The sequence below is a fragment of the Fukomys damarensis genome, unplaced genomic scaffold (genome assembly GCF_012274545.1).
Source record: "Fukomys damarensis isolate Sample0158 unplaced genomic scaffold, DMR_v1.0_HiC HiC_scaffold_11, whole genome shotgun sequence".
Lineage (NCBI taxonomy): Eukaryota > Metazoa > Chordata > Mammalia > Rodentia > Bathyergidae > Fukomys > Fukomys damarensis.
The window spans coordinates 10,835,673-10,863,188 of record NW_022900923.1 but is presented as its reverse complement, the minus strand read 5'-3'; the positions used below and the strand labels follow the sequence as shown (position 1 = coordinate 10,863,188).

At 44.7% G+C, this 27,516-nt stretch overlaps 1 protein-coding gene across 1 annotated transcript; it reads right to left on the bottom strand.

Annotated features, from left to right (window-relative positions):
• On the bottom strand, positions 1-27,516 carry CUNH1orf100 (chromosome unknown C1orf100 homolog). Its single transcript, XM_010642608.2, has 5 exons — positions 27,429-27,516; positions 18,964-19,032; positions 11,036-11,131; positions 7,897-8,069; positions 1-204 (listed from the first exon to the last, which is right to left on the bottom strand). Exons 2-5 carry the CDS (start codon positions 19,017-19,019, stop codon positions 98-100), a joined length of 432 nt encoding a protein of 143 aa, XP_010640910.1. The 5' UTR covers positions 19,020-19,032; positions 27,429-27,516; the 3' UTR covers positions 1-97.

The following is a 27,516-nucleotide window of genomic DNA, read 5'->3' as shown; positions in this document are numbered from 1 at the left end:
TATATACACTGAAATTAAATAGTTCTGCAATTAATCTGTGTGAGAGTCACTAAGAATGCCAACATTTATTTTGTTTGAATGCCATGGTTCTTTTAGTTTAAAAGCATTTTTTCCAAAGTTGCCTCTCTTCACCACAATAGAGCTCTGGCAATGTATTAAGTGGCTCAGGATTTGATGAAATTGTGGCCAATTTCTGATCTCCATCTGGAATTTAAAACAAATTAATGATTTAAGACCATTTACTCCTAAATTTTAACATACTATCCTTTTATCAATTATGCACAATAACAGTTTATGAAATTTAGGGCAAAAGGATATACTTAAAGTGTGGGGACGGGTATAGTCAAAAGGTCGTTTCTTTGGCCAAGTCTCCAATTAAAAGCCATATTGAATTATGCCAAAATGTGAATAAAATGAAATGAGTCACAAATTTGCATGGGCTGTCCTACCTCTGGACCTCCACACCCTCCATTATAAATGAGCCACTCTGTATGAAGTCCAGTTACTGCCGTCCCTAAATTTACACCAACTGGAGTTCTCTCCCATTGTGTAACTTCTAGTCTGAAATCACTCACATCTCCTTATCTGAAGGTGAGGATTCAAGGAATGCTTGGGCTGACGACAACGGTGGTGGCATTATACCAAAACTTCACCATGTGGGTGTTTTCTTACATTAACCCTGACAATCACACCCACCCTCAGTGATACAGATAGTAGCACCATCTCCAAGAGATTAATTCATTGGTCCAAGTCCACTCAATTATATGAGGCAGAGCCCAGATTCCCCCACAATTCTCAGGCTCCTGTGCCCCTAATCTTTTCACTGCTGTGTTCCATTCACACCTCAGCAGCATTTAAAGAAGTACATGTTTCTTACTGTTAAGAAAAATAGAACATTTCTTTAACCAGGGAATATGCTTAGAAACACTATTTGGAGAATTTTTTAAAAGTATAAGTGTAATCGTGTCTGTAACTAGTAATCGTATGAATTCTGAAGGCTGATTATGCAGTCAAACAACAATTAGGATGGCCTTCTTGAGAATAACATTGTATTTTAGGGAAATAGTAGGATAAAAGTGTGAGAAATTCTGTTTAACAGCTCTTAGTATCTTTGCTATAGGATTTACAGTAGAGACAAATACACATATCTCACTGATTCAACAGTAAATGTCTTGAGTGTAGTGGATGTTTTCAAGCCTCAAAATGCTATACAGATAGGAGGTACCATGGAAATAATACAGATGGGAGATTACGTGTGAAATAATTCATCCCTCATTAACAAAATTAATTACTCTTCATATGGATTTGGGGTGGTGACTCCCTGAAAGTCATCATTGAAAACTGAAATGAAGAATTGAGAACCACAGTAACTATCCAGCTTGCTGAGAATTCAAGCATTATTTACATTCTATTTAATTTATTTAATTTACTTTATTTAATATCATCACACTTGTGCCAGGGATTTGGTTCAGTGGTTCTACCACCTGCCTCGCAAGTACAAGGCCCGAGTTTCATCCCCAGTACCAAAAATTAAATTTAAAAAAATAATATCATTGCTCTTGAATGTTATTGGAAATTTTCAAAGATAACTTTGTACATGAGTTTTATGCACTAGTTTTTGAACTTAATGTCAGTGGAAGGCCCATTTCCATTGTATTTTTAAAATACATATTTATAATGGTATATATATTTGTGTGTGTGTGTGGTACTGGGGATCGAACTCAGGACCTTGAACTTGCAAGGCAGGCCTGGTGCCACTGAGCTAAATCCTTGGCCCTGTAATGTTATATATTCTTGATCAATAATAACTGGTATTTTTGAGCTGAGTGTCATGCACATACCTGTAATCCCAGCACTCAGGAGGTTGAGGCAGGAGAATTGCTGCAAGTTCGAGATCAGCTTGGGCTACATAGTGAGTTCCAGGGCAGTCTGAACTACATATGAGGCCCTGTCTCAACAAAACAAAACAAAAAAACCCTGGCATTTTTGGAAGACATTATCAATATTACTTATATACATATATCAATTCTTTTAGGTGGGTACTATTTTTGTTCTTTTTGCAGATGGGAAAATTGAGGATCAGAGAGTTTGAGGGTCACAGCACAGCTCCTGAAAGTGTATACTTCATTTTGAAAGTGATTATTCCTTTAATTGATTTGGTACCAGGGTGAGTAATTTAAGGGCAACTTTCCTCTGAAGAGCTACTTCATCTTCCTAGACAGTAAATTCTCTACAGCTACAGGAGGTAGCCTTCTCTACATCTGGCACGTGATCGATTCTGAAGTGCTCCCTAAATAAATAAATAATGATAGGTGCTGAGAAGCAAGTTTAGCTGAGGAAGAAATTTTTAAGCAATAGCCACTACCTGTCATGGTCTGTTTTTAATCTGTTGTTTAACAATTTCCAAGTCAGAAATCTCAGAACTGAACATGAAAATGCAGATCGCTGCTAACATCTTCTGCTCGTAAAACTAATGACTAGGTTGGGTGTAGTTCCGTAGACCACTTGCCTAGCATGTGCAGTGGCTGGGTTCGATCCCCAGCACTAAAACAAACCTGTGCTTTGATAAACACCCTTACTTTCTGTTCTGTGAAAAGCCTTTCCCCACGGACTCTAGGAGTGAATTTCTTGATCTTTGCAAGTGTTGGGTTCGGTCCCTGCTCTCTTCTCTGTCAGTGCTGTGATTCGTGGGTTTCTCTGTTAGGGCTTCTTGCAGACAAAACTTGTGTCCTCCTGGTTGTTTATGAAACAGTTGTCACCTGTGTATCTCTCAAGTCCGTCTCAGTTTCTTCTGCTGCCACCCTTTAGCAGTTGCCTGAATCACTAGTTCTCAAACTCGGTGGCACAGTGGAATTATCTGGGAGTTTTAAAAACTTGATGCCTGGGACACCCCAGCCGCACCCACTGAGGGATTCTAATCTCATTGGTTGTGGCACAGCCTGGGTGTTTGGACTTTTGAAAACTTCCGACACTTTAGTCAAAGTTAGAAACAGGAACTGACCCAGTGTGGTTGCCTCCTGACCACTCTTTGCCCACTCTGCCCCGCTTTCTTCTCCAAAGAGAAGAAATAAAATATCAAAATGATATTTTAATCACTACCTCCATACTCCTAAAATCATTTCAACGGTTTTCCATTAGTCTCAGGTTTGAGGCCAAACTCTTGAACATTACCGTGAAGTCTTATTCTGGTCCTGCTGTCTCTCCGGCCATATCCTGCTCCGTGAGCCCTTTGGCACACATGCACGCTGAGGATCGGCTTAGGGCTTCGTGCGTGCTTCTGACGCTTTCTGCTGCTGAGCTGTGGCTTCATTTCTCTTCCTTTTTCCCTTCTGCAGACCTGCCGTGCTTGTGGAAGGCCTCTGCACAGACTGCGCTCTGTGAAGCTATTTCCCTCACTCCTCGTCTGGTTAACTTTTAGCTCCTCCTGCGGGTCTCAGCTCATTTCCTCAGAGAGACCTTCTCCAATCTGTTGTATGGCTCACAGGACCACATAAATTCCTCTTTATAGCAAGTGGAATTCGTGGCTACTTCTGTGCTGTTCTTCTGTTGAATCTGTGGTAAAAACTGGGTCTGTGTTTGCTTTACATGGTATTGCCAAAACCTAGCACATTGGCATTTAAGTAGGCGCTCAGATTGTTTACCGAATGCATAAATATCAATGAATGAAAACATACCCAACATCAAATAGCCAAGTCTAACTGATGTCATCTCCAAGAATAACCCTGGAATCCATTTCTTGCTCATCTTCCTGCTGGTCCAAGTCCTCATCATCTCTGGTCTAAACTGTGAAATAGCTGCCTCAGTGGTCAGCATTCCTCCATCCTTGTCCCTCTCCAAACTGTGTCTTAGCAGCCAGAGTGATCTTAACATCCAAATAATGTCACTCCTCTTTGAAATCCTTCAGTGTCTCCCCATTGCTCATGAAATAAACCCAGCAAATGATCACTCCTACCCTTGCTTTACCCACTGAACCTCACTGGGTTTCCCAAATATGCCAAGGCCTTTCCGGCTCTCTGGATCTTGCTTTTTACTCCTCCTTTTGCCTGAAATACTTCCCACCAGACTCATTTGTATTTTTCAGATCTCAGCTAAAATTATATACATGTTTTCCTTGATCTGTATAAAGGAATTTCCTTCATCGTCGTGCTTATTACTCTTATAGCTTACTTCTGGGCATGTTTTTCAAGGTGCACCAGAATGTCAGCCCCATGAAACCAGCTGTCTGCTCTGTCAAGATCACTGCATGCCTGGGAAGCACAGGCTCATTCATAACATGTGTTCGATAAACAACTGAATCCTGCTATGGTTGCCAGTTTCCCAGGGTACAGGTTACTCTTGGAACAGGGCTACTTCAGGGCTACCATATATGACGAATAGGGTACAGCAGAAGGAATGGTGTAGGACTTTGCAGTCTCGGTCATAAAATGCAGTGGTTTCTACCTTGGTCCTGTATCACTCACACCAGGCTCACGCCAGGACACCAGAGCAGCCTCGTGGGGAGACCCAGGTAGAAAGGTCCCAAGGCCCCCAGCCGACAGCCAGCTTGACTGTCCTGTGGGTAAACTGCCTGGAGATGATTGACCACCCCAGCAGGTCAGCCAAGACTGACACCCTCCCTGATACCTGTCTGCTGCCTCAAGAGACAGCCCCGGCCAGAACTGCCCAGCTGAGCAGTTCCTACCCCACAGAACCCACGAGGGAAAACCTCCTTGTTTAGGTTTTAAGCCACCAAGGATTTGAATGATTTGTTACTCAGCATTAGATAACTAATACATATTCAGTCAATGATTCAACAGGAGATACAATGAATACTTCACTATAACTCATCTTCGGAATAGATCAGGTTACAACCTCGCTGGGTGGGGATACCCAAAGCTGTTCCTCACCATCACTCAGCCTACACTTTTAGTATCATATTTTCAATTGTCTACAGATCCCAACTTGAATGTACCTGCCTAAAACGTTTTTGTCAGAGATTCCCAACAATCTGGCAGAATCGAGAGGCTGTGGAGTTACCTTTAATTTCTCTTCTGTGCATTTTCTATTGGCACTGTCCTTGCGCTCTCCAAATATGCTGCCATTTAAGTCTTCATCCCGTTTCCTCTGAAGCCTTCCTAGTTCATTTACGAGCAAGGGCTTTGGAGGGACATATTTGGGTTTGAGCTGGACTGTGACCCTACAGGCTACTTGCTTGAGCAGATTCTTAGTCTCTTTTCTGCTAAAATAGAGGTGTAACAGTGCCTACTGCTGGGGCTGTGACAGTGATGGCAGCACTGTGTGTGCACGTAGTGATTATGTGGCTTCGCGCAGTCCCAGGTGCATGACACTTTACCTCTAATTTTCCAGAAGGGACAAGCCAAGCATCAGCTAGAATACTCAGGCCCGCAGATGGATGCTCAAGGCCTGTCCCTGGCACCACCCAACCCTGCTCATCCTCAGCCCTGCCTTCTCCAGGCCCCTGTGCTCCTCAGCTGAGTAGGTCACCTCCTGGACTGTGGTCCTACAGTGGCACTGAGTGTCTGCATTTGACTTCTCAGGTCCCCCCTAAGGAGGAGGCCAGGGTCCTCTCCAGTCTCTCAGAGCCCTTGCCACCCATACACAGTCCCTAGTGGCAGCGCCCCTGCCGTGCTATCCTCTTTTCCAAAATAGTGCGAGTCCAACCCATTAGTTCCCTGTTTTTGCGCACTACAGTCCTAGCTGTAAGAGGCCCAGGTGACCCTGTCTTTCCACTGTGGCTCTCGTCATTCTCTTAAGAGGTTGATGTGTCATCTTCCCATTGGACTGTGAGTTCCTTGCACTGGAGGTCATTGCCTGGAATTTCTGTGTGCCTAGCGAAAGGCTAGCACAGTAGCAAGTGGTTATTGTTTAATTGCTCTGCTAGGGTATTCATTGGGCTTACAGATTTTCAAAGAATTAGGAATTGTCTTCTAAAGTAAGCAAGGGAGAACATCTTTCTGTCTTAACAAGATTTCCTCTTGGCAGAGGAATTGTGAAGTAGGTCCTATTTGCTGTCACTTTTGGAAGACAACCTGGATTCTCTCCTGCAAAAGATTTCACACTCCCAGTTGATCTTGAAGGGACAAATGGCTCCTCCTGTTTTGTAGAGACAAGAGTCTTGTGGACTTTTCCCAAACACCATCCACCTCTTTGTAACCCCTCCTCACGCCAGCAGCTTCTGCCCCACCAGGTCTCAAACACCTTTCAGCCCTAGCCTGAACCCCTTGACGCACTTCCTTTACGACGTCCTTGCCAAAGCCTCACCCTCCCTGGCCTCCATCCCAGCTCCTCCTTCCTTAAATGACATTCCTTTCAGCCACTGCCTCCTCCTCAGTTCCTCTGTTCCCTCCCTCCTCAGACAAAAACAAAAACTAAAAAACCTCTGGCATCCAGGACCTGGCTCTGCCCACTTGCAATTTCTTACCCCAACCCCTTTGTCAATGTGGCACCCATCCTGGCTTCATCTACTGCCACTTTGTCCCTGACTGCTCTCAAGATCTGCCTGGTCCTGCTGCCTGCTCTTCCTGTCTTCCTGGGTCCCAGCCTGACCACCTCCCCCTGCCCAGCTCTGGCCTGCAGCTCTTTGCTCTGGACAGAAGACAGAGGGCAGAGCCTTCCTACCCCACCATTCTTATCTACCAGTTTCCTTTCTTTCTCTTTAAAAGGAAAGAAAAAAATCACTAAATCACTGGGAGTATAGCTGACACTTGTCTGTGACAGAGGCCAAGCAGAGCACACCCAGGAATCCAGTGCTCAGGGTCTGAATTCTGCTTCTCTAACTCCTAGCTGTGTGGTCTCCGCAACTTGGTATGCCCTAGTGTAAACGGGGAAAATAACAGCACTTACCTCAGCTGCCATGGAAGTGAATATGTGTCTGCCAGTGTAAGAGCCTCCAGAATGTAGGGGTTTGCTCACTTAGAAAGTTTGCCAGTGAAGTGATTTGTTCAGTGAACTAAAGTCAAGTCGCCAGTGACTACAGGAACATGAGGGATGTTTCAGCTGTTGTCATGTGAACACTCCCCGGGTTACCTGTGTCCCCTCAGTATCCTCACACATGTCCCAACGTAGAAATACTACAAGGTGGGCCGGGCATGGTGGCGCACACCTGTAATCCCAGCGTTTGGGAGGCTGAGGCAGGAGGGTCGCTGCGAGTTCGAGACCAGCCTGGACTACGTAGTGAGTTCCAGGGCATTCTCAACTACAGTGAGACCCTGTCTCAAAAACCAAAAAAAGGGCCGGGGATTTAGCTCAGTGGTTCGGTGGCCTGCCTTGCAAGCGCAAGGACCGGAGTTCAATCCCCAGTACCAAAAAAAAAAAAAAAAAAAAAAAAAAAACCCAAGAAGAAAAAATAAATACTACAAGGTGGGCTTTTTTGTTTGCTGTGTACTGGGGATTGACCCAGAGCCTTCACACTGAGCTACATCCTCTGACCTTTTTTACTTTTTATTTTGAGATAGTATATCACTAAGTCATGCATTTGCCCAGGCTGGCCTCAGATTCGTAATCCTCCTGCCTCTGCCTCCCAGAGTGCTGGGATTACAGGCATGCTCACTCACACCTGCCCATTGAAGTTTTAAATTGCATGTCCTGATGTGTCAGATCACACACCTCGTGGTGTGATCTGGGGCTCGGGAGTATTCACACGTGAGCCTGCTTCCTAAGGAGGACATGGCGTGCATTTTCCTCCCTGCAGGCTCAGATGCGGGGAGCTGGGATGCGGGGGAAGGGAGGACACGTGGGGTGGCCCTCACTCTTTCTGCACCCAGATGCACACATATCCCTGTCTCCAACTTGACTGGACCCAGTCACTCCCTGAGCTGGCGAAGTCCATGGGACAAGCTTATCTGTGGCCTAGACAAGGTTCGTCTCAGTGAGTCAAGAGCACTGGACGTGACTTACCAGTCTTGTAAAATGGCAGTGAGTAGTCTCTTTGGTAAGTGGTTTCCTTGTACCATGGTTCAGCAGGCTTTGAATGTCTTCGAAAACAAATATATTGAGTGAGCGTCTGTTGATCTAATTGAGGTTGATATGGGGTTTTTCTCTTGGATGCAAGGCCCAAGTCTATGAGTGGTCTAAGGAGAGATAGAAATGCCTCACTGAGCACCCATTGGAAGAAAAGTGGCCCATTTTCTCATCGGTTGCAGTGGCCAGGAGGCTAGGGACGGGAATGACAAGACTCCCATTGCCCAAAGGCCACCACTGAAGTCATGATAGAGAGCGCAAGGATTTTAGGCCTTGGCTTTCCCTTCAGCATTCCTCCTCCTCCTCCCCAGTCATAGATCACAGGAGTGACCTGCATCACCTCCCTGCTCTGCCCATGCCTGCTGTGTGCTGTACTCCAGATCTCCACGGTGCTAGTGCCCTTGACCATTATAATTTTTCTATGAATGTTTTGGTCCTTTGAGGACCTAGTACATTATTTTAGCAAAACCACCACTGCAGTATATCTTGGTGTTTGACAGATCTGAAATCAATTGTACACATCCTGTACTGCTACTCTAATAGGCTTCCTCCAAAGATAAAAGCAAGCAAGATAATGGCAAAATACTTTCTTGCAACATGGGAGTATTCACTCACTGGTACCACTTTGGTGGTATATATTAAGACCTTGAAAATGTACATACAATTTGTCTCAGCAATTCTAGCAATTAGGAATATCAATACAAATTTAGGCCTAAGAATTATTACCCAATTGTTTTTATGATGAGAAAATATACCTTCATTAAAAAAAAACAAAACGAAAACAATCTAGGGTGATGGCTATATGCTGATTACCCTGATCTGAACGTTACATAGTTGTTTTGCAATGTTTCCTATAAATATATACAGTTACTGTGTCAATTAAAAATAAAGTATTTTAAAAAAGAAAAGATGTGGAATTAGTCAATAATATAATAGACATACAGAATTACCATGCCATCATTAAAAATGATGAGATAGAATTTCAACTTTTGAGATGAAAAAAGTCCCCAATAGTCCACAATACTAAATTTAAACAAAGGTTGTGATTAAATTATGCATTTTAAACAGGTGGATTGTATGGTGTGTCTAGATGTCTCCCCCAAATCTCATGTAGTCAGAAGTGGGGCTTTTTCAGATGTGGCTGGATCTAGATTGTGAAGCCGGAATTGATTCATGGTGCAATGCTAGGCTCAAGGACTCTAATTAAGGGTGTGGGTGCCGCCTGCCGTGAGCAGTCTGGATAAGAAAAGGGTCAGGGAGACGCTGTTAAGGTCCCTTGTTGCTCTTGCTGTCTTCTGCATGCAATGAACTGTCTCCTGCAACAGCCCTCTGCCCTGTACCACCCTACCTTGGAGCCAGCCAATTATGGACTGAAACCTCTATAAACTGTGAGCTACATAAACCTTTGCTCCTTAACTTTGGTTGTCAGGTGTTTTGCTTCAGCAATGAGAGAAATAACTAAGACAGTGTGTGAATTACTTTAATAAACCTGTTACCACACACAGAAGTTTCACACCATCCTACCCTCTTTTGGCATGGATCTAAAAGATTCTGCATGATCATCTCTAGGTTATGACATTATCGGTGATTTTTAATTTTTTTATTATCAATGTTTTCTAAGTACTCTAATAAATATGTATATTTTCAAACTATAAAATCAGTGAGGGGAACTGGTATAGATGGGAAAATATTAAATGTCACCTGAGATTTAGGAATGTCTAATTCCAGTCAGGTAAGACATGGTCTCCCACGATGATAGCACTGTGGTGATAGCACATTTGCAAAGAGGTAGCTAAAACTCAATACTATCAATAGTGTTGGGAGGTTGGGGAGCATAAGTCAGTGGGGGAGCACTTGCCTACCATGTAGGAGGTACCACGTTCTATTCCCCGCACACGCACATACACACACAATAATGTTTGCCCAAGTGGGTAAAAACTTGATTGCAGTGTGCCATCTTAAGAACGTGATAGCAGAAATGGAGTGGTTGTCCTTAAGTTCAGAAAGAGCAGGGGTAAGGATGCAACCCACACTTGTGGGATACTGAGCTGGGAGAGATGCTGGGTGGGGGCTGGAGAAGCATCAGGAGCACCCACCCGCCCCTCCTTGTTCTTTCCCCATGCTCAACAGGTACTTACTTGTGCTTGTAAACTGGGTGCCCTAATTGGGAGGTGGGAGTCCTCCTTACCCTACAAAATATGCCTCCTACTGACAGACAGAACATTAGCTGTCTGGTGAAGGTGTCGGTATCCTCTCCGTTTGGGCCTTGAGTGACCATCATTGTCAGTCTGATCACTTCTGGGCCATTGATGGCTCTGGCATTTCATATCTCAGTGACGGCCCCAAGATCTACCCCTCTGCGCTGCCTGCCTACCTCTGCCTTTGCCTTCCGTGTTTCTCAAGAACCAGAATATTCTCCCTCTGCAAGGAAGATATTAGTGTCCTTCTGAGGGCAAGATTTACTCTAGTTCTCCAGTCTCCCTAAACTAGAAAATAGGTCAAAGTAACTGGGTTTTCTTTTTGTGAAAACCATTTAGGCCAAATCTAAATTGACAAACAGTATCACAGTACGTTTTAAGTTATTTGGCCAATTTGAAATTCTGAACTCCTGGTGTTTCTTAAATTTCTGTGGTAGTTTAATAAAATTTTATTGCTCATCATAAAATTAAGATATATTCATTAGCAAAAAATCAGGAAAGTAAAGCAAAAGATTAAAAATGAAATATAAAATACTGATAAGCTCACTGATCATTTAGAAAACAAAAAACAGCAACAAAAACATTATTGGGGCTGAAGATGTGGCTCAATGGTACAGCTTATGCTTGATACGCTTGTGGTCCTAGGTTCCATTCCCTGTGCCAAAATAAAACAACACAAACGACTAGAGCAAACAAAATCTCAACAATTTTAATAATTTGGTGTATTTTCTTCTAAATCTTTTTCTATCCATTAAGTAGTGTTTTTTTTTTTTAACCATTATCATCATTAAGATTGTGTCATCCATTTTTTTTTTTTCTATTTATCATGCTAGCTTTGGTGACTTTCATGGAAATTAAGGTTTAGGGATGTGCCTCACCTGGAAGGTGTCTTCACACTAGGGTCAATATGCAGTCTTGCCAGCTGCCCAGGGTAATAGCCCTGGAGGTCCTTTCCTTGATGGTTAATGAATATACTAATGGATAAAATAAAGAGGGGAGAAGAAAACAGTTATTACAGTTAGTTCTCTGAAGGAGAACAGGTGTTGCATGAAAGAAAATGCATTAGGACTTTGTCCCCTGTTCCTGGCACCTAGACCCCATGGAATTTGTTGATAGTGTCCTTTTTTATTCATAATGAGTCCCTTCCCACCATACCTGGATTTATGGTACTTGCAAGTCTCCTGTCCTCCACCACAACCTCCAGCATTGTAATACAGTGTTATTTATTTTCAAGACACATAAAGAAGTATTTAACATTGTGCACAAAATATTAGGAAAAAAGAAAAACGAGGATATATAAAACCATTGGGGCAAATGTTGGTGATTGTTGAAAGGTGGGAATAAATGAACAATCATTATACTAGTTTTTCTACGTCTGATATGTTTCCAAAATTTCCTAAGTTAAGAAAAAGCGTAATGGCCAAGTATATAGTGGAACTCAAATTAAGCAGGACTGTGATGGCAAAGCATGAAGTACTTGTAAACCTGGAAGAAGGACTCTGGCCCGGAAGCATGACCAGGAGCCCACAAGGTGGGAGTGGTGGACGAAACTCCGGAGACTGCACAGGAGATGTGGTTGTACAACTAGAATACAGTGGTGCCGTAGTTTGGATGCTGACTGTCCCCAGAGATTTGTGTGTTAAAGGCTTGGTCCTCAGGATGATGCTTTTGGGAGATGGTGGAGCCTTCAGGAGGTGAGGCTTAAGGAGAGTCTGTAGGTCATTGGAGGCATGAATGGGATTGTGGGGCCTCAGTGCCCCTTCTTTCTCCTTCTTTTGCTTTCTGACCATGAGGGGAGATCCTCACTCTGCCACGCAATCCCTTCTGTTGCCACCTAGCGTGCCTGTCAGAAGCCAAAGCAACAGGACCAACTGATCACAGAATGGCACATCCAAAGCAGACAAAATACATCTTTCCCTTTATAAAATAACCTCAGTATTTTATTATAGTGCTAGAAAGCAAAATAACAAGCAGTGCTCAGACTTTATAGTTTAAAATGTATCGTACTTTAGAGTAAATTACTCATCCCTTTATTTTCTAATTATGACTACATTGGTATTTTAAAGTTGTGCATGGATTATATGACCTGCAGGTTTTATTGGTTATTAAAAGAAGGGGTGTTCTGTCTGCAAGCTTGAAAAATCACTGATGTAGGTGATAGGGAATCTTTGTAGCATTTTAAAGAAGATGAATGATACATTTTCTCTAGTGGCAGTGTGGAAAACAAAGTTGAGAACAATCTGACTAGGAGTCAAAGACTGGTTAGGAAGAGGCTAGTACTTTATGTGAGACATGAATCTGCACAATGGGTAGAAATGTGCATGGAGACGATGGGTTGTTTGCTTGGGAAATGTAAACAGAACGGGTGCTGTGTGTGCCCACCACAAAAATAACAACCAAGACAATGCCTAGATGTAACTATTCTACACGCCCAACTATTCAAAATGTCATGTACACAATAAAAACATCCAGTATTATGTGTCGATTTGACCACTGAATAAGGATGTAACAACAACGATAAAAATGAAAAGTAGATGAGAGCACTGGTCGAGGATTTTTAAGAGATGGAATGATGAAATTAAGGATAAAAGAGGGAGAACTGCCCAAGAGAAGGCCTAGGCTGCAGGCGTTGGAACGAAAACTATAACAAAGCGGGGAGGCAGTCCTGGTCCCCAAAATGCTCTTCACATGCTGAAATAGTGGCCTGAATGAAGGGCTGATGGAGCACAAGGAGGGAGGGGTGTTAAGGGTTTGGGCGAGCAAATAGGATGGGGAAGAGACTCCAGGTGAAGGGCGTTATAGAGGCGAAGAGCTGGACAGAATTGAGTAGATTGTGTAGGGCTGCATGAGTCAGCTTTTTGTTACTGTAGTAAGTGCCTGGGGCTAGTTAACTTACAAAGAGGGAAGGATTACTTGGCCTTGAGTTTTGAAGGTCTCCATCCATGACGGCCTGTGAAAGGCAGCCCGTCACAGCCGAGTGCACGGTAGTGCAAAGCAGCTCCGCTTGTGGCAGGGAAGGAACGCAGAGAAGAGGAGGGGCAGGGCTCCAATATCCCCACTCCAGGGCGCACTCCCAGTAACCTAACTTCTGAAAGATTCCACCGTCTCCCAAGAGTGCCATGGACTGGGGACCAAGCCTTCTCCAGAGGGGCCTTTGGCAAACACAACCCAGATCTGAACTAGAGCAGGGGCCAGAGTCGGCCTGGCTGTCCAGCGTGAAAGGCAAGTAAGTGCCAGTCTGCGCAGGACGCCACAGGCTCGGACTTGCAGAGAACCCCCGGGCTGTCGGCTGGATACCGTGACCAGTCCTGCCCGCAGAGTCACCAACTGCAGGGGCTGAAGTCCTACGAGGAGAGAAGCTGGCACAGAGGCAGGGCACACACGGCATTTCTGGGTGCATGGGAGGGGCAGACGGGCTTGCTCAGGTGCCCACTCGGTTTCGGAAGCGAGGCCATGGAGGGCTCCCCCAGGGCTGTGCTACCACTCAGGAGGGTCCCTGGGCTCCAAAGGACCCTCGGTTTTCTCATCCTCTTCCCGGGCATGCACCCAATGAATTCCTGCCAGGATCAGGTGGTCAGACCAAGCCTTGCTCTGCAGAAGCAGCACGAAAAAGCTGCTCTGAGAGCGGAGAAACCCGCAGCGCCGAGCAGCCTCCAGCCGAGTCTCTGGTGGGCAGCCCCGGTGGACATCAGCCGGAGTGCACTGAAGGCAAGAAAGCCTGTGTCAGGAGGCAGTGGCCAGAGGGAGGGCAGCTGGGAGAGGTGGAAAGCGTTGGGGAGGAAGCCATGGTACTTCGTCTCCTCCTCTTTGCATACATTTTCCAAGCTCCCCCACGTGGCCTTCAGGTGAATGAGAGAAAGCTTCCAATGCAGACATGAAAACACCAAGTTTTTCTGGAAGAGAATTAGCCGGACTCTCCTCAGCAGGCGGGGTAGGGGACAAAGGGAAGAGTGACTGAAGGCCAAGGCGCGCTCCTGCCGAGCCTCAGAGCCCTGCCCAGGCTGTGCTCAGCCCCACTGTGCTGCGTCAGCTGCGGAAAGATCCTTTCTTCTCCCCAGCTGGAAGTAGGTCGCACGGGGGGCCTATTCCACTGTGCATTATTTACAAGCCCCTGACAGCTTGGCTCTCTGCATGACTGTAACCAGAGCAGGATCTGGGCTTAGCCTCGGGCAAAATTCAATATGCACAGGTGAGGTCAGGGGTGTGCACCCTCTGAGCCTGGCCCGTGGTCCGTGTCACTGATCCCCTGGGTTGTGCCTCACTCTTTCCAAGGCACTTTACGGAGGTGATCCCATCTACTACTCACCGTCACCTTGCAAGGCAAATGGTATTAACTCCCTGTTTCATGAAAGGAGTTTCGGAGGTTAAATGCACTTTCTAAATATCACCCAGCTAGGACATGCCAGAGCCACGAAGCAAACCCAGTTCCCTAAATTCCATGTCGCATTCCCAGTCAGCTCCGTGTGTGGGCAGTGATTCCTCTTTTCCAGAAAAGTTCAGCACGGTTCCTGTGGACTCTGTGACTCTCCTCCCACTTGTGGACAGACAGCAAGCAGGCACAATGTACCAAGACAGCAGGGAGAGCAGCAAAGACAGCCCTGCTAGTGGGGCGGACGCGTCCTTGGAATAAAAGTGTCCATTGCAAACTCAGATGTCTGCGGTGTGCTGGGTGACAGGGACACGTGGTGTCAGTATTGTCCTCCCACCCAGAGTTCATCAGCTGGTAAGGAAGATCACTTTCAGGCAACTAAGGAATCATAGCCAATGTGGTGAAGGCAATAACAAGTTAGGGAACCGAGGCCCGTGGGGAATGAGAAACTTAGCTAAGGACACGTGCTAACACACACAGGAGATGGCCCCAGTCCCCACCTGGATCCACAGGATCTTCTCCAGGAAGGGGGGCCTCAGTGTCCTCATCAGTAAGTAAGAATGATCTGATTATCATGATTATCATCTGCGTTAGTGGCTGCATCAGAGTGAGTGAGACATTTGTACGTGGCTGCTCAAATACCTCTAGTCCCACGCAGGGTGGACGAGCTGACCACATAGCTACCTCTAGAGCTTTCAGTCACTCTGATCACATGCATATGCACGAGTGTGCGTGTGTGTGGATGTGTGAGTGTGTGTTGCCGGGAACGGAACCCAGGGGCTTGTGTATGTTAAGTACCCATTTTACCACTGAACTACACCCCAGCCCGATCAGTATTTTAAAAATCCATTTAAATCAGACACACATTCTGTATCTTTCATCTTCCACAGCATACTGAGTTTAATCCACTAGAAGTGATCTTTTCAGAAGCATTTTAAGCTACACAACCCCCACCCCACCCCTGAGCAACAGGGCTCTGGTCCCCACCTGGATCCCCACCTGGTTTGGGTATGGCACTGGTTAACACTAGCATTTTTTTTTATTGCATTTTTTGGGGTTTTTTTTTGAGACAGGGTCTCACTATGTAGTTGAGACTGACCTGGAACTCACTATGTAGCCCAGGCTGGTCTCGAACTCACAGCGATCCTCCTGCCTCAGCCTCCCGAGTACTGGGGTTACAGGCGTGTGCCACCACGCCCACCTAACACTAGCATTTGATATAATTCTTTTTACAAGAATCTGATGTGGTCACTAAAACTTGTGAGCCAAGAAACATTTACTTTCATTAGTTTTCCCTGCTGGCTTGCAATTCTGTTTCCCAAGTAGAGCCCTCAGGGTGAGGCAGTTAAGGATGAGCTGGATGAACGCTTGTGCAGAACAGCAGAAGGGCAGGCAGCTTCTGTTAGTCATCAGGAGGCCAAATAATTTCGATCGTTCATTTTAATTGACTCAACCACTGTGTGTAGAGGGCCTATCACGTGTGGCCATCTGTTAGACAGAGGTTATGGAAGTGAGTTACAGAGAAAGGTAAGCAAGCCCTGCAGTGAGGGGGTTAACCTGGAGCTGTAGTAAATTCCTGTGGCTCCATAGACAAATGGTGGCACCAGACCAATGCGTTCTTCAGTTGTCTTGGAGCAATCACCCACAGAGTGCCTCGTTACCTCATTTTGAATTCACAGTTGTAAAGACTTACGACGAGGCTTGTATGTTTGTCAGTTTTCTGTGGCTGTGATGAAATTCCTGAGAAAACAGCTTAAGAGGAGGAAAGATGTGTTTGAACTCACAGTTACAGAGGTTTCAGTCCATGACTACTTGGCCCTCTGGCTTTGGGCCTCTTGCAAGGAAGAACATCATGGTGGGACGCGCTGGAGGAGCAATGCTCCTCACTTCCTGACAGCCAGGGAACAAAGAGAGTGACAGAGAGCCCAAGAGAAAAGGGTGTAGAGGCAAAACTATACCCTTCAAAGGCACCTTCGGTGACCTGTTGCTCACACCTCTTAAGCTTTCCACTGCCTCCCAATAACCCATTCAACTAGGAAGCCATCAATGGCTTAATCTGTCAGTGAAGTCAGTGCTTCTATGAACCAATCACTTCTCAGAGGCCTCCTCTCTGAGTACTGTGCTTTGGAGACCAAGTCTTCAACATATGGGTTTGGGGGATATCTCAGATCCAAAGTATGATGTCCAGGAACACAATAAGAGCTGTCTGTTAACTATTATACTAATGGGAAGACAGACTGGAAAAAAAATAGTGTCTGGATATTGTGATAAAATGCATGGAAGAAATTCAAACGGTGTGAAACGGAATAACAGAGGTGAAGAGGTAGGCAAAAGAAGAAGATCTTTGTTAGTCCAGGCGGTCAAAGAATAACTCGCCATTGACAAAAGCGCTGAGACTCACTGGGTTGAAGGAGTACATATGGCTGAGGAAAGGGAAGCTCAGGCAGAAGGTTTTATAAGCTTTGAGGTGTAAAAGAAGCATGGCTTCCCGGAGGAACCAAAGGAAAGACAAGGGGCTTGAGTTAGGAGACGTTGGAGAGATAAGCAGGGCTATTTCCTGTGGGGCACGTTGGTCATGGCAACGAGTTTGGATTTTATGCTAACTGTAGTGGGTTGCAGGGCTTAATCCAGGGAGTCCTGTGATCCAGTTCAGATCTTATGATGCTCAACACTCTGGAGAACACATTGATGGAAGATGAGAGTAGGCACTGCTGACCATGAGCAGAGAGAGGTGACGGTGATCTGGAACATGTGGTGTCCGTGAGCTGGAGCCAGGCTGCTGTGGTTTGGCTCTGAAATGTTCCTCAAAGGCCCACGAGTTAAAGCTTTGTCCCCCCCAGCCTGTGGCCCTACTGGGGGGCGGTGGAACTAGAAGGAAGTGGGAGGGGGCTCTTTGGAGGAAGTTAGGTCACTCAGACAATGTCCTTGAAGGGGATATTAGGACCATAGCTTCTTTCTCTTTCACTCCCTGGCCACTATGAGGAGACAGACTTCCTCTGTGATATGCTTCTGCTCTAAAGTTTGGTACCACAACAGGCCCAAAGAAAGAGAGCCAAGAAACCATGGGCGGAAACCTCTGAAACCATGAGCCAGAAGAACTTTTCTTCCTCATGTTGCTTATCTCAGGCATTTTGTCATAGTGACACAAAACTGACGAACATGGAAGCATTTAGATGGGAGATTTGTCCTGGAGGTAGAGTTGATGGAACTTGCTAAGGGAGGGGGTTTGCTATTGTTGGGAAGGCATGTGGCAGGCAGAGAGCTCCCCAAGTGAGCCCTGCTGGTGGAGGATGGGGCACCCTCCTGTGGGGAGAGGAGGAGTGATTGATTCCTCTCCTGTAGTACTGATGATAAGTGCAAGTGGCTTTCAGTGGGCTCCCCACATTCTACCTTTGTTCCACCCAGAGCCTCAGGCTCCCCAGCGGGGGCTGGCTCAGGCCAGACCCTGTGGGTGATTTGGTTCCGTGGAACAACACCAGGCAACAGCAGCCAACAAAGATTGTTTTTGCATTTTCCCAGGGAGACAAGACCACAGTTAAACAGGCCCCACAGTAGACAAGACAATCTCATACATACATAGAAATAAGGAGGACTTGCGGGAAAGGAGGAATCAGAAAATACTGTTGCTCTCCACCCTGCTTGCTTCTTGGTTGGATTTTAGGGACGGAAGGGTAGGCTCTGTGCTTTCTCTGAAAAGAAGGTTTGTAAGGAATCCAGAAAGGAAGCAGCCTTCTACTCACCCCTGCTTCAGGAATCTCTGAGAGCAAAAGAACTTCTACTTGTTGACCAAATTGTTAGAATGACTAAATACTAAAGTAAGCATAAGGCTTGCTCAAATCCACAAAATCAGTAGTGCTACTAGAGACTGACCCTGACATCACAGTGTGAGGGTTGCTGTCCTAGCTTCCTGGCTTCTAAATACCTGCAGTCCCCGTAGTAGTGGGTATCGAAGGGAGAGTATGGTTAGGATTTACTGATTTTTATCTGATCTCTCTCAGCGAAATGAATCTAGCACTATGAAATGGCTCTGGCACTTATTATCCCTGTGCCACCGATGACCTTGGAGAAGGAGTGAAACTCTCCCTTAGCCTTCATCTGCACCGTCAGCTCCTATAGTGCAGAAGCATGGGGTAGTTTGATTAAAGGATTCCCAGCCAAAACTTGGGCTTGGATCCTTCATACTTCTTGTTTAAGCTTCTCCTAAAAGAAAGCCAATACCTCCCTGATCTTTCTGGAATGGGAAGCTTGCTTAGATTCTGCAATAATGACGGGATTTCTTTCCTTGAGATGATCCCTAAACCCGAAGAAGCTTCACTGGGCCCTTTTGGAAGTGGTTGTCTCTCAGTTATGAAGTGCAGGGTGAACAATTCTAATTCTCCAGAGAGCTGCCTTGCCTGGCCTCAGCTCTGGGAGGCTCTGTATAGGTGAGAACGTTACCTGGGTGGAATCCCTGGGCGACGGTCAACAAATTCTCGTAGCCAGATGTGGGACATGATGAATGGAAACCTGAGAAAACAATTACAGAGTGAAATTTCATATTGTGTTTATGTGCATTTGCAGGCATAAGCTAGTGCTGCAGTTTAGTTATGGAATGTCCCTGTCTTAGTTGCTTTCTTGTTGCTGAGACACAATACCTGATGCAGTGCAAGAGAAATCACCAACAGAGCTGAGAGACATACTACGATGTGGGAAAAAAATTTTACCAGCTGCTCCTCAGACAAAGAACTACTATCTAGGATGTATAAAAACTCAAAAAAAACAGACCCCCCCAAATACAAAGACCTGATTAAAAAATGGGCATCTGAAATGAACAGACATTTCTCAGGGAAGGTTTATTTTGATCCATTTCAATTTTAGTTTAGTGCACAGTGAAAGATGGGGGTCTACTTTTAATCTTCGGCAAGTGGAAGCCTGCTTTTCCAGCACCATTTATTAAAGAGGCTGTCTTTTTTCCAGTGAGGGTGTTTAGCCCCTTTGTCAAAGAAAAGGTGGTTGAGTGTGTTTGGATTTGTTTTTGCATCTGATCCTCAGGTCTTTGTTTTGTTTGCCAGCACTATGCTGGGTTTGTTGTTGTTGTTTTTACCATAGTAGCTTTGCAGTATAATTTCAAATCAGGGATTGTGCTGCCCCCTGCCTTGCCTTTGTTGCTCAGAATGGCCTTTGCTATTCTAGGTCTCTTCTGGCTCCAAATAAATTTTAGGATCGTTTTCTGATGTTGGAATTTTGATGGAGATTGCATTAAATCTGTATAACAATTTTGGAAGTATGGCCATTTTCACTATGTGGTTCTTCCTACCCAAGAGCAAGGGATATCTTTGCATTTTTTGATCTCCTCTTTGATCTCCTTTTTCAGAGTACTGTAGTTTTCCACATAAAGGTCTTCTTCCTTCATTAGATTGATTCCTAGATATTTCATTTTTCTTGATGCTATTGTGAAAGGTGTTGCTTCCCTAATTCCTCTCAGTGAGTCTGTTATTTGTGTACAGGGCGGCTATTGATTTTTAAGTGTTGACTTTACTGTATGCTACCAAATTTATTAAATCTTAAAGTCTTTTGGTGGAGTTCTTGGGGTCTTCTATGTAGAGTATAATGTCATCTGCAAATAATGAAAGTTTAACTTCTTCCTTTTCTATCCTTATTCTTTCTCTTGTCTAATTGCTCTGGCTAATGTTCCCAGAACTATCTTGAATAAGAGTGATGACAGTAGACATCCTTGTCTTGTTCCTGATTTTAGAGTGAAAGCTTTCAGTTTTTGCCCATTTAGTTTGATGTTAGCTGTTGGTTTGTCATAAATGGCTTTTATCAGATTGAGATAAAGACCATCTATTCCAATTTTCTGAAGAGTTTTCATCATCAGTGGGTGTCGGACTTTGTCAAACGCTTTTATTTTGGCTCATGGTTTGTAGAGATTTCAGTCCATAGTTGGCTGGCTCCAAGGCAGGACACCGTAGTCAAAAGACTTGGTCAGAGAACCGCTGCTCACCTCATGGCATCCAGGAAGCACAGAGAGAAGGACAGAGCCAGGAAAAGAGAGGCACCCTTCCGGGCCACATCCTCAGAGTCACCTCTTCCAACCAGACCCTACCTCCCAACAGTACATGGAGCTATTAACTCATCAGTGCAGCAGTCCACCATGAGTATAGTGCCCGGTGCTCCACTCACCTCCCCAAAGCCCCACCTATGATCACATGAGGCTTTGGGGGGAATCTAGATAGGATACAGACGGTCCCCAAGGGCCTATGTGTTGAAATCTTGTCTTATTTGGATATGATGGAACCTTCAGGAACTGGGTCTGGTGGAAGGAGTGTGCCCTAGAAGAGGATATTAGCATGTCAGTCCCTTCTCCTTTCTCTCCTATGCTTCCTGGTCACTTATGAGGCAAACAAGCCTCTACCACACACTCCCACCGTGATGAAATGTGCTTCTACAGACCCAAAGCAACATAGACTACTGACCATGAACTGAAGACTCCGAAACTGTGAGCCAAAATAAGCTATTTTCCTTACTAAGTAGGTTATTTTATCATGGTGACGGAAAGCTGACCAACATGGCTGTCTAGTACCACAGAGTCCAGCTTGAAAGCATCTCAGTAAGAAAACTGACCTAGTAAAAGGGCTATCCAGAGCTTCCTATAGACAGGAAATGCAAGGCTAATAGAGAAACAAAAAGAAATGGAAACTATAAGCCAAAACAAGACACATAACGCTGCTTTTACTTTTTCATTTATTATTAATTTTCGCAGTACTAGACGTTGAACCCAGGGCCTTCACACATCCCCAGCCCTTTTTATTTTTTGAGACAGAATCTCACTAAGTCACTAACTTGCACAGGCTGGGCTCGAACTTTCCATCTTCCTGCCTCGGCTTCCAAGAAGGCAGTGATTACAGGTGTGTGTCACTAAGCCGGGCTGAGCTCTACTTTCTCTGTGATGTTGGTTGCTCCTGCCCAGGCCTTGCTCTGGAATGATTTATCTGATGTTTACAGGACCTCCTGACCTCAGATGTCCCGCCTCTTATAATTCAAAGTCTCCTTGACTTTGATTTCTTCCTCACCTGCTAATGAGGAGGACGATCCCAGTGGCAACCCTCACAAATTCTGAAGTTCTGTACAGACAATGGCATTGCATGCCCTTGAGGGCACTGTTACCCAGTGTACTGCCTCTCTGACCTCGCTGGATCTCAGCTCCACCCTGATCTTGTTTCTCACTGAGGACAGGAGGGCTAAAGATTAACTGTCTCTCTTCAGGTGAGCTGGCCTACACTGGCTGGGTCTAAGATGACTCATGCCTCTTTTATTTATTTTTCTTAAAAAACAAACAAACAAACCCCCCAAACAAAAAGTACCAGTGTGGAATGTTAATGGGGCACCATCTCCTCACTCCCTCTGAGTGAACTTTCTTACTGCACAGATCTGCAAGGTAGACACCACATTCCCCGAGTTTCTCCACATATAACTCTGGACATGAGTTAGAGTCCTTCGGTCTGATGTGCTTATGTGGGAGCTGGAAGGAGAAAACAAGGCAGAGGCCACTTGCTGCTGCTTTGACCTTTCCCCATAGGAAAGCCTGGTTGTGAAGCTAGGGTGGGTTTTGACAGCAGAACTCCAGTATCCAGTGTCCGGCTCGGGGATGTCAAGATGCCACTGCTGTCTCGGGGGTCAGGCCAGCTTCACCGGTGTGGAGGTCGGAGCTGGCACAGCAGTGGTGGTGGCGTTTGGAGTAGATTCTTGAACCTAACTGTTCTGGTAGCAGCTTCCTGTGTAACCCCTCATTCTGTATATTAAGACTTCCTGTACTCACTTCAGACTTAAAAAGAATAATTCCTTCTTGAAAAAAGATTTCATATTACATCTGATTACTTACTGGAGAATTTGGGGTGCCACAAGCAAACTACTGCATTTAAATATTCATATTCTTGAGAAGGAGCCCATACAGGGGAGGGGTTCTGAGTGGCTGGGAGACAGGAGAAAGCTGTTTTCTTTTTAGATTACCTTTCATGTCCTTTATGAATCTTTCACTCTGTGCATACATTATGTACTCTCTCTAAAAAGACAGCTGGCCCTCTGATTTGAATAAACATGGCTACTCGTGATGAGGAACAATGGACCGAGCCCTTGAGGCCTGGAGCAGGTCATTTCCATGCTCTGTATATTGATTACAGTGCCTCTCTGGAGGGCTGAATGAGGCAATCATGTGCGTGAGAGTGCTTGGTAACCTTCAGAGCACCTTAGAGAGAGGAGAAATATGAGTTTCTATTTAGGAGCTTTTATTACATGTTAGGTAGTATGCATTAACTCGCATTTGCCTCCCAACAAACTTGTAAACATCGTCCTTTCACCCACAAGAAAGCAGGTACTAAGAGGTAAAGTAACTTGTACCAGGTTACAGGGAAAACAGGATTGGAATCTTCTGGCTCCAGACACATTAATCTTAACTACTGTGTTGTGTCAAAACAATCCAGAGCACAGATACCACCAACCAAAACAAAACAGGACCATTCAAAAGAAGCCAGAGGAAAGAGATACAACCAGTGGGGAGAAAGGATTAGGGGAAAAAAGGCATTTATGCCTCCCTCTCTTCCCTTTTATTATTGTGTTAGCCAGATTTTTATTTCTGGGACCAAACACCTAAGAAAACAACTTAAGGAAGAAAGGTTTAATTTGGCTCCTGATGTCTAATTTGGCTGTGGGTTTCAGAGGTTTTAATTAATGGTTGGCTGGCTCCAAGGCAGAAACATCAGTGCAGAAGAGCGCGGTGGGGAAAAGCTGCTCATCTCATAGCAGCCAAGATGCAGAGGGAGAGAGAAAGAGCAAGGGAGGAAGGGTCTGGGGACGAGACACAGCCTCCCAAGGTCGCCCCCAGGGACCTACTTCCTCCACCTGGACCCCACCTCCTCTAACCCAGCCAGCTATGAACTCAGCACTGGCCAGCCCATTCAGGACGTGAACAGTCTCGTAATCCGACTACCTCTCCAGGTGTCCCTTAATCCCATCAAGTTGACTATCATGATTGATATCATAATAGTCAGAACTGAATTCACTGTCCATAGGCCGGCTAGCTATTTATTTCACCTCTGAGTATGTTTTTCAAAGCAACTTGAAAATTTTTGTCAGTGTTAATTAAAATGGGATAGTGGGCTATCCAGAGATGCCTACTCATTAGCTAATGCATTTTTTCAAAAAGTCTTTCTTAAAAGTTTCTTGCTAATACATATTAATTGTAGATATTAGTGGTCTTCAGTGTGATACACTGATTAAATACAACCTCTCTTTCCCACACCCCCATCCTTTCCAATCCGTCATAATCATTATTCTATTTTCAGGTCGACTGTTTCTAGTTTCCCTGTCAGAATGAGTGTGTGGTACTTGCCTTTCTTTATGTTATTTCACTTAACATCATGTCCTCCAGAACTATCTTTTTTGCTGCAAATGACAGACCTTGCAAGCGTCCTGCAAGTTGTTCATTATTACCCTTCATTTGCAGAAAATGTTAAATTACATGCTTCTGGTGATAGCCAGGGTCTGTCTGACTCCAAAGCTCAAGATCCTTTCCCTGCAATAGAACTGATTTATTGATCAGCTAACTTTCTCATGCTGCTAGGCACTTGGGGAAAAGCATCTAAGAAAAGATAGATGCTGCCATTGTTGAGTTGCTTGCAGTCTGGTGGGGGAAATGAAGCCACACACTAACCATGGAGTTGCACAAGTCAATACAAAATCAAAGCAAGTCCCCTTTCAGGCCCTTGAGGGCTAAGCATCCTCTCTCCTCTTTCAGAGTTCTAAAGGGAAGGGTTCTAGCCACAGGCAAGTCACCTTTGCTTTAGTAGGCCTGCACATTTTCTCTAACCTCTGCCATTTTCTCTGATAAGCTTTCCTAACAAACACTGCTGGAAAAACTGGCTATCCCCATGCAGAAGGCTGAAACTAGACCCGCATGTCTTACCGTGTACTAGACTAAAAGCAAAATGGATCAAAGATCTAAATGTTAGAACAGAAACACTTAATCTGCTGCAAGATAAAAACAGAGAAAAGTCTTGAACTCATAGGCACAGACAAGGAATTACTCAACAGAACCTGGTTGCACAAGAAATAGTACCAAGAATCAACAAATGAGGTCGTATCTAATTAAAAAGCTTCTGCACAGCAAAAGAAACAACCAAGGGAGAGAAAAGACAGCCTGTAGAATGGGAAACATTTTTGCCAGCTATTTCTCAGGCAGAGAACTAATAGCTAATATATTAAGAACTAAAATAAAACCCCCAAATTGAACCCTCCTCCAAATAAAAGACCAAGTCAAAAGCGGCCAAGTGATATGAATACACAGTTCTTAGGAGAAATATAAATGGCCAATAAATGTATGAAAAACGTTCAACATCTCTGGTCGTTAGAGAAATACATCTTAAAAAAAACACCGAGATTCCACCTTACTCCAGAAAGAAATGCTATCGTAAAGAATCAAATTCCAAATGCTACCACACCTCATTGCTGGTGTGAAAGTGAACTGTACAACTACTATGGGAATCAGTGTGGAGATTGTCCAAAAAGCTAAACGTGGAAATTCCATTTGATTCAACTATTTCCCTTTGAGGTATCTTTCTAAAAGAGTTGAAGATGTCTTACCACAGTGATACATGTGTGCCCATGTTTATAGCAGCATAACTCATCATAGCTAAATCTGGAGAGAAACCTATGTGCTCACCAAATGATGAGTGGATAAAAAAAAAGCATTTACACACAATGGAGTACTATTCTGCCGTAAAGAAGGATAAACTTGAGTCATTTGTATGAAAGTGGATGCACCTTTAAACCATAAGGTTAAATGAAATAAATGAGACTCACAGCTTAAATGCCACATGGTTTCTCTTCTATGAGAAACCCAAAATATAAATGAAGAGCAAAATAAAAGACAGGTAATAGGAAATAGGGAGATGATTCTTTGCAAAATGGAAAGTGATCCAAAGAGATGGAGGGGAGGGGAAGCAGAGGAGGGAGAAGGGAATAAACAAAGAGGCCTGTTACGAACATTCCCCAACTCCCCATGAGGAATGCGGTCATTGTGTCCTGCAAACAAGTACCAAGAAACATCAAACTTAAGACTTGCCATCCATTTCTAGGACATGAAAAAGTTAAAAGGCATTATTATTAAATCAAGGTTTGGTTGCCCCTCCATACAACATCAAGCGGAACTGTAGCAATTGCCTGGTAAGTTTAATCAATATATGTGTGTCCAAATTACATAACTGGAAACTTACTAATGAATCTGCTCAGAGAAGGGACAGAAGTGGAACATTAGACTGAGGTCCCAAAACTGATAGTGTTTATCTACTAAGTCTGGAAAACTCAAGGAACAGTCAGTAGGTTAGTTTTCATTACTACAGTATAATGGAAGACTTGAGGTTAGATAATTACATAAAGAAAAGATATTTATCTAGTTCAAGTGCCAGAGGCTGAAGGGCGTGGGCACCAACATCTGCTTGGCTCTGGTAAAAAGCGTACGGCAGGTTGCACCAAATGGTAGGATTGTGTGCAAGAGGCAGCAATCCCATGGCAAGACGGGAAGCTGGATCATTGGATGGGGCCAGACTTGCTTGGCACTTCCTTATTTGTAAGACACAACTTTCTTGGGAGATCTAACTTGGGATCTCATGAGAATACCTTAGTCCTTGCAGAGGGCTGCCTCAGCGACCTCAGGAAATTCCTTATCCCTCAGTGGTTCCACACCACCTCTAAACACTGCCATTCTGAGGACCAAGCTTTTAACACATGAGCCCGTGGGGGCCAAGCCACATCCATGGAGTTGCAGAGAGGTAGTGGCATTTTAACTGCATCCATTGATTTTTCTGCATGTATTGGAGTCCCGATTTCCCTGAAAGTGTCCCATCTGTGCTGCTGGCACTGGGGAAAGTTCAGCTTCCAGGGAGAGCCACGTCCTTGTGAGATTGAAGAGCACAGAAGGATTCTCAGTGTGGCCCTGACCCAGCCTGGGCAGGAGAGACTGCAGCTTCCCACTTTGCCTGCAGGACTCCTCTGTAGGTGGGGCTCTGCACCTAGCTGCCTTTGAGCACGTGCGTGGTGAAGTATGTAGGTGTCCAGTAACTAGGTTACTCTGACAGCGCTCTGTTGTTTTTCCAGAATGCCAGTTTTCCCACGTGAGTAAGGTTTCCCCTGTAGGCCACACTCGTCAGTCTTGTTGGGAATTCTGCTGCTTGAAGGCTTTTTGCTTTCTCCCTTTCTGGTCTAAATTCCACCCTTTCTTCAGGGCCTGATTCAAGGCCCACAGAAGTCCTCTACAGGCTTCAGCTCTGAGTTCCAAGGGCTGCACTGCCCATCCCTTACGTCCCAGAGCCCTTGATAAATTCTGTAATGTATTTGGCTCTGAGTCCTTTCCTCTTTGACATACTGATTTCTGCATGAATTTATTTATGCTAACAGGAAAATATTTCAACTTTCACCAAGCTTTGGTTAAGGCCCCAGGGATTTGGTCTTTGTATCCTTTCCTTATCTCATTGTCTTGCAAAGTGTTCGCTATCCGAGAAGTGCTTGATGCGTACTTCAGAATCAAAGTATACCGGAAAGAATCAATAAGTCAACTCAGTCAACTGGTACCTAGTGAACAGTTAAAAAAAACTTTGGTCTTCATGTGCCAGATACTTTATATATATCCTATTTCTTTAAGAGTAAATAAAAGTAAATAGTTGAGCTAAAAATATTAATTTAGAGCAGATAGGGTCAACTGTTCAGTTTCTAAAAGAATCCATGGCTTTACAGAAAGGGTTTCCATAGTTGCCTGAAGTTTTGAGCTCCCATCTCTAGACCATTCAAAAACTAGATTCTGCTGGTTAGGAGGGCAAGCAGTAGGTGAGAGGAGAGAGCGGCACAGGCCGTGATGACCTCGCCAGAGTTACCTTCTCGGGCCACCGTGGGTGGGACCTCCTCGTTTTCAACAAACCTCTGAGGGTAGCAATTATTTCAGCCTCCTCCTGCTGTCAAGAT

Coding starts and splice junctions, on each gene's coding strand:
- CUNH1orf100 (XM_010642608.2), bottom strand. CDS start 19,019: ATGTCCCACATCTGGCTACGAGAATTTGTTGACCGTCGCCCAGGGATT. Junction 11,132..18,963: donor CGCCCAGGGATTCCACCCAG/GTAACGTTCTCA, acceptor TTTATCCATTAG/TATATTCATTAACCATCAAG. Junction 205..7,896: donor ACTGCCATTTTACAAGACTG/GTAAGTCACGTC, acceptor TTTAAATTCCAG/ATGGAGATCAGAAATTGGCC.